This window comes from Nicotiana tomentosiformis, chromosome 12 (assembly GCF_000390325.3).
Source record: "Nicotiana tomentosiformis chromosome 12, ASM39032v3, whole genome shotgun sequence".
NCBI classification, from domain to species: Eukaryota; Viridiplantae; Streptophyta; class Magnoliopsida; order Solanales; family Solanaceae; genus Nicotiana; species Nicotiana tomentosiformis.
This window is the reverse complement of record NC_090823.1, coordinates 44,404,082-44,410,911: the sequence shown is the minus strand read 5'-3', so window position 1 is coordinate 44,410,911 and position 6,830 is coordinate 44,404,082. Positions and strand designations below refer to the sequence as shown.

General features: G+C 35.5%; 1 protein-coding gene across 10 annotated transcripts; it reads right to left on the bottom strand.

Annotated features, from left to right (window-relative positions):
* Positions 1-759: 759 nt before the first annotated feature.
* On the bottom strand, positions 760-5,733 carry LOC104112928 (pentatricopeptide repeat-containing protein At3g53170). 10 transcript variants are annotated; one of them, XR_690102.4, is made up of 5 exons: positions 5,318-5,733; positions 3,162-4,410; positions 2,933-3,051; positions 1,441-1,501; positions 760-1,362 (listed from the first exon to the last, which is right to left on the bottom strand). XR_690102.4 is itself a non-coding variant. In XM_009622976.4 (3 exons), the coding sequence occupies exons 1-3, from the start codon at positions 5,648-5,650 to the stop codon at positions 3,026-3,028; spliced, it is 1,446 nt and encodes a 481-aa protein (XP_009621271.1). In that variant the 5' UTR covers positions 5,651-5,729; the 3' UTR covers positions 760-3,025. The 10 variants fall into 10 exon arrangements, 2 of the variants coding, with proteins under 2 accessions (XP_009621271.1, XP_070047583.1); XR_011412552.1 differs by having other exon boundaries at positions 2,967-3,051; positions 3,324-4,410; positions 5,318-5,730; XR_011412551.1 differs by having other exon boundaries at positions 1,441-3,051.
* Positions 5,734-6,830: the final 1,097 nt, after the last annotated feature.

Sequence of the window (6,830 nt, the reverse complement as noted above, 5' to 3'; positions counted from 1 at the left end):
AAACCTCAGCATGCGTAAAACAGAAATAATTTTCTTATAATTCATATCAACAAATTTTTCATAGCTAACTCTACATTGTTCAGCAGAGCCAATTCAAAAATTTACCTCAGAACATCTAGTAACTAATGACATTTTGATGAAGCAAATGAATAAACTTTGAGAGAACAGAATTTGATGTCTTCAAATTACTCAGATGTACATCTTCGGTTGGTCACTCAAGGACGTGGTAGTCTAATAGTTATGGTCAGAAAGAGTAATAATTTAATTCAATCATATACAATAATTCAAAGTCCCAGAAGCAGCTTTGGAGGACCATCCCCCCTATGCATTTTATGGACCATTTGGCCAGAAAGAAATAGTGTTTGTTTTGAGAATAAAAAGAATAATATTTTTACTATCAAAAATTTATGTCTGCATAATCTGTTTTTCTGGTGTAATAGGTGTATATTAGGTAGTATGGATCAATATCTGGAATTTTTGGATCTATTTTGTACTCGTGTACCTTCTTGGTCCACCTTTTATTAATAATGTTCTACCTTATCAAAAAAATGCACTTTCTTTTATTTTTGCTTTTTTAAAAGGTACTGTAGTATTTAGTCCAATTGTGTGTGCACATTGACTATTCTACCGAATACTTGTGCATGGGAAGAGTTCCAGTGTAACCATCCTCCAAAACCCAACCTGGGGCCCTGAGCGGGCACAATTGTAACCCATAAATTAAAATTTCTGAAATCTCAGTCAACCAAAGAACCTACTATATTGTACGAATGAATCTATTGGCGTATCCACAAGGATCAGCTGAGATAATATCCCTCTAAGAGCAAAAGTAGCAATTACAAGGCAGAAGCACTGACAGTAACTCAACAGTTTCTAATGGAAAATTTTGTTTTTTTTTTCTCTTAAACTTCTGCTGAATCCATTTGAATTATTTAGAGATATGTTAAACATGAATTGTAATTATATGTCCAATAACAGGTTACAAGCAAAGGGCTGGTAAATTGCCTTACATTTTAATGCTCCATATCTCTGCTACTCAGGACTTGCGGCCAGTAAGAGGTAAAAAGACCCAATTCAGAAGGAAGAATCAGCGTCTGCCTTAATAATGCTCCACAGTGTGCATTGGTTTGCCCTTTTGAAAGCCCTGTTACATCACTGACCTGCTCCGAACCTACCCTCGAGAATGGCTGTGAGTCAGATCCCAGATAACAAGAACCTATCTTCTCTCTTCTCTCATACACAGGCAGACAAACCATAAAGCTATACAGAGAAGTTACACCAAAGTGGCTGCCCAGCAAGAGCTCTAGAACCTTAAATTGCCGTCCCTTGATCATGTCCTCCCTCTCCACCATTAAAACTTCAATCCTGTCTAGTTGTGAGTTAAGGCCTTTAAAATTAACAGAAACATGTGAAGAGAAGTTTGACTGCTGCAAATGGACTCACTATGTCTATGTTCTTTCCTTGGATCAATGCCATCTGATTTAAAAATTATTATACCATCCTTCTACACAAATAGATCAACAGTGTTACGATGAAGTATACTCAAACACATATAGAGATGATATGTATTTTCTCAATAAGTAAATATATAGATATGTAAATATAACAGAATTTACAAGAGCGACAATATTTCACATCAAAAAACAAAAAGAGAGGAAATACATCTTTGAGTGGATCTGTTCCACCAATGTATTCATAATAGGCATGTAGGTGATAATTGAAATGAATCTATTTTGAGAATATTAAAGTTGTTTCCCAGTAAATGCATGTATTTTAATAAATACTCCCTCCGTCTCAAATTATATCTCATGTTTCTCTTTTACATGCCCCTTAAGAAAATATTAAATAGGAAAGGTTTTTGACTATTTTACCCTTATTTATGCCTTAAGATATAATCTATTTTCATTTAACTTACTCATAATTAAGGTATTTGTAGTCTTCAAGAACAATTAATATTAAGGGTAGAATAGGAAAAAAATAATTAATTTACTCTTGAACTTCTAAAATGACAAATAATTTGAGACAACTATTTTTAGAAACCACGACAGATAATTTGGAATGGAGGTAATAGCTAATAAAGCATCTCTGCCAGGGCATCAATCGTAGCCTAAGTTGCGCGGACTCTTCGATTTTGGTGTCGTCCCTGTCCCGATACGAGACGGGGTCGGGGGCGGGATACGTCCCGGATTCGGTCAACTGACTTCGGACACTTTGACCGGAGTCCATCGACAAATTTGGGAGAAAAATTGAGATTTTGATTTCTCAAAATAAAAAATAAAACAGATTTAAGTTATGGAAAATGGCATACCTTCAATATTGTAGTATTTTTGTCTCATATTTTTGGAGAATGAAAGATAGAATTCTACAATATTCATGTAAGTTTTTCACATAATATCTCTCAAAATTTACAATATTTTTATAGCTCTATTTTTTATTATTTTGAATTTTCTTAGCCGAATTCCCGCACCCGTATCTATATCAGGTAATCAGGATCCGCACCCCCGAATCTTAAAATTTAGATTTTGCCGAATCCGATACTCGGTTGGTTCAGGTAGCTCAGCTGGTTAGAGCAAAGGACTGAAAATCCTTTCAACTTAATTGACCTACCGGACTCTAAAGATAGGGTGCTCCGTCCCCGTATCGGATACCCGCACCCGAGTCCGAGCAACTTATCACTGCTTCTCTCTCTTCTTTCTCTTTTCTTTCCTTTTCTTTTTTGGGTTTAAGAAAAACTTGATTTCTATTTAATAAAAATAGATTAATCTTCAGTCTTACAAACCAAAAGCATGAGCTTTGAGTGCATGAAAGCCCTTCAACTTTGGCTCACCACTTTGACTGCTTAAAAGCCTTTCAACTTTAGGCCATTTAATGAGTATAGATGAGTTCCCAGAAACAAAAGTGCAGAGACAATGAACAAGAGAACACAAACACTTACAGGCTCACATGCAGATAACACTCTGTGCACTTACACAACATTGATGAACAGAATTCCACGTGAAAGTTTTCCTCCAGTGACAGAATAATAGTACTAGCTTCTGATCATTTCATTTGATTCTAAGAAAATGTAACAACAAAGTGTCAGATATCAAGCAGTCAATTGAAAGAATAACTTAGTACACACAACAGAGAAAAATAAAAGCTGATTTATTAGAGAATACGACAACCTTTTTCATTATCATCTACATTTAGCCAGAAATGTGTTGGAGCTAACTTAAATAGCTCGGTTTTATGCTACTAACTGTAAGTCTGTGAGGATTCATACAATGAAGCAAAAATGATATGCATAAGGAAAAACAGAGACTGGATAGTATGAGTAGCCAAAGTACCACAAGCAGTAATCATTTTACTCTTCAAGTCATTGGCAGCTTCGATCATTCCTTGTGAATTGTAGGCCTGGATCATAGTAGAAAATGTGATGTAGTCTGGTTTACATTTTCTGACCTTCATTTCCAAGAATAATGCCACCATCCTCTCTATATCACCAGCTTGACCATAAGCACTAATGATGCAATTGAAAAAAGGAGTATCCAGAACTACGTCCGAATTCTCTACTTGCCTCATGATTGAATCAACTCTTTCGAGAAGTCCAGCTCTACCATAAGCACTGACAAGAGAGCAATAAGTGAATGAGGTTGGCTTCACTCCTTGGTGCTTCATCTGTAGGAAAAACTCTTCCATGTTCATAATAAGTCCAGCCTTCCCAAATATCTCAATGATAATATTGTATGTCACAACTGTTGGGGAATAGAACCGGTTCCTCATAAAATCAAGTACAGACTCCATTTTCTGATACATGCCAGCTCTTCCATATGACTTGATTAGAATGTTAAATGTCATAACATCTGGCTTTATTCCCATTACCTGAAATTTTTCAAACCATTTCTCCATTATCTCAAGTTTCCCACAGCTACCATAGGACCCAATTACTGAATTCAAGGTGAAAACATCTGGAGAGGCAGTCTCACTTTCGATCATATCTGACAAGGAGCTTTCCATCAGCTCAAACAGCTTAGCTTTACCATAGCCGTCAATTAAGGTATTGTAAGTCACAGAAGTACATTCAATTCCCAAATATGCCATCTCGGCTAAAAAATATTCAATCATATCAAAACGACGAAATTTAGTGCAGCACTTAATAAGGATTGAGTAAGTATACACATCGGGCTTGCAATTACTAACTGATTTCATATCATCAATGGTGTGCAGCGCCTCATCAAGGAGGCCACTAAGGCCATATGCACTAACAAGTGCAGTGTAAACATCTAGTGTTGGTTGAAGCCCATCGGCTAGCATGATCTCAAAAAGCAAGCTAGCTTGATTTGGCTGCTTGCACTTGCCGAGCATTACCAAAAGCTTAGCATATGTGTGGCATCTTGGCTCATACCAATGTTGCTTGCGAAGAAGGCCAAAAATCTAATAGTAAGAACACATTTCTGTCAGAAAAAGTGTTAAAACAATAAATATACGTTTTATCTACAGTTTTATTTGGAACACAGCAACGACTACATAAGCTTCTGGTGAGTCACTCAACTAAGCCTCATTCCAAACTATTGGGGACATAGGCTTCAATATTTGTATGCAACAGAAGATTCATAAATGGAAAAATAATGCAACCCAAAGTAAATTAAGAAATACTACTTATGACTTCACGATTTAGAATTACAATATTAAACCTTAACATACAATAGTTCACCCATTTTTCATTATAGTCGAGCATGTGATCAAGAGTTAAACAGAAGAATAACAAAAGGCTTGCAAATGAAGGTGCTTGAAGAGAAATGTTTCAAGCCACTAAAAGGTCTAAGGAAAGATGATCGGTTGCAGAATTTGAAAGTGACAATTAGCGGTTTTTGTAACCAGGAAAAAAGTATCTGACAAGAGTATCTTAGGATGTAGCCGTTGCTGTATAGGTTGCAGAGAAATCTACAACACCATACGGATGCACTAGCATGAAGATTGAGGGTATGCACAGTTTGATGACATTTAGAAGCAATGAAGAATGAATAATATGGCCAAATTAAACCACCAGACAGCTTGGTCTGTTTCATACTAACAATGAAGCACAATGGTAAATACCGGAGACATAAGGAACCTTAAACCATGGGATATAACAAAGAAAATGAATGATTATTTACATTATCTTAGTTCCAACTCTATCTTCTTCTTCTTTTTTTTTTTTTTTTGGGAATTGAATCCCTTCTTATGAATTTTTAACTCCTTATATTTCAACTACAAGGCAAGAAAAAACCCTTATAAAATGCATTCAGAAATTTATTGAAGCATCAACAGGTGGATGAAGTAAAAACAAAAACAAAAAAACCTTAAGAGCAGAGTCCCAACGGTTTTGTTTAATAGAATCATCGAGAGCCTCCAAAACAGCTTTGGGCCAAAGGTTAGTGTATTTCTGAGAGTTGGCTTTCCTCTCGATACCTATAATAGCAGCTTCTGTTCTCAGTAAACGAGACAGGTCTTTCTTTGAACTTTTTTGCACGCCTCCCGAAGTGCTTTCTGGAATTAAACTTGATGATTTAATACTCAAAAATTGTGCTTTTTGTTGGTTTATATGTTCTTTGGGGACTATCATCAAATAGGGGCTGGAGGTGGAGGATGAGAGGAAAGTGGAAGACAATTGAAGCTCCATAGCACACTGCATTGGGAACCAAAATGATAAGAATTAAGTTGAGGGGTTCCAAATTTTTCTTTTTTTTGTTTAACCACACAGCTTATCGAAAGAAACAAAAATTGTTAGTCCAATTAAAATCTTCACCAACGGGGGTGTGTTTGGTCAATCGATATTGGCAGAAATCTTTTATTTAGTTCCATTTTTACTATTTGGGGTCTTAAATACCGCTTCACTTTTTTTTCATCTTTTAATAACCCTTTGTTGAGGTAGTAAGTATGCAGTATATATACGCTCTGTACACGGTAGAAAAACATGTCCAAATGGCTATCCACGTAGATATTGACGTGTTTTGGACTCCACCATTTAATAAAACTCATTTCTCCCAAAACTAGTCGGGTAAAAATTACAATTCTAGAGTGTTCTCGTAAACTTCTCTCTCAAATGGTTCTCTGGTAGAGAGTATTTTCGTAGTGTTGGGTTCTCTCAAGACTTAGATATTACCGTAGTAGTGGTTTTGTTGACTTCTGACCGTTTTAGTCTACTTCAATACTGGTTTCCATAAGTTTCTGTTGCTGCTTCAACCGACGAACATCGATAGCCTTTAATCTTTGTCACGAGAAAGATTATTGTCTGAAATTTCAATTAGGTAAGTAGTTTTTTTTACTGAAAATAGTTTAATTTTCCGGTGCATTTTACCTGGTTTTGATATTGTTTATACATATTAGGATATCTATTAGGGTTTCGATTGTAGAAACAATGCCTTAGAGCCTTTTAAATTGAAGGTACTTAGAATGAATTTTTACATCTCATGCATGCATGACTACTAGGTTTTTTCGTAACAACCTCAAAAAATAGGGTTTTCTGTTAAATACTTTATATGTATCTCAAATTGTCGTCTTATGATTTTTTTTACTGTTAAAATGGGGTTTCTTTGATAAATACTTTATTTTTGTGTTTCTAATTGTAGGCTTGTGCTTTATTTTTGGAATGTATTTAAAGCACCAGTTCAAACTGGTACTCACTATATTGCTGCTATTTGAATGCTGATCAACAACATTTAACAGTTAATGAATTTCAGTTATTTGAGTAATGATTCATTGTGAATGCCTCCAGTTATTTTCGTCTCTGTACACTATGAAATGGCAGGATAGTCTATGTTGTATGAATTAATTGAACCCATAAAAAGAGAGCAACTGAAACAACAAGAATT

What these genes read in the sequence shown, in the direction of transcription:
- LOC104112928 (XM_070191482.1), bottom strand. Translation starts at nt 5,650, where the DNA reads ATGCAGTGTGCTATGGAGCTTCAATTGTCTTCCACTTTCCTCTCATCC. An exon ending in GTTGGGACTCTGCTCTTAAG is followed by an intron (nt 4,411 to 5,317) that starts GTTTTTTTGTTT and finishes TCTTACTATTAG; the next exon opens with ATTTTTGGCCTTCTTCGCAA.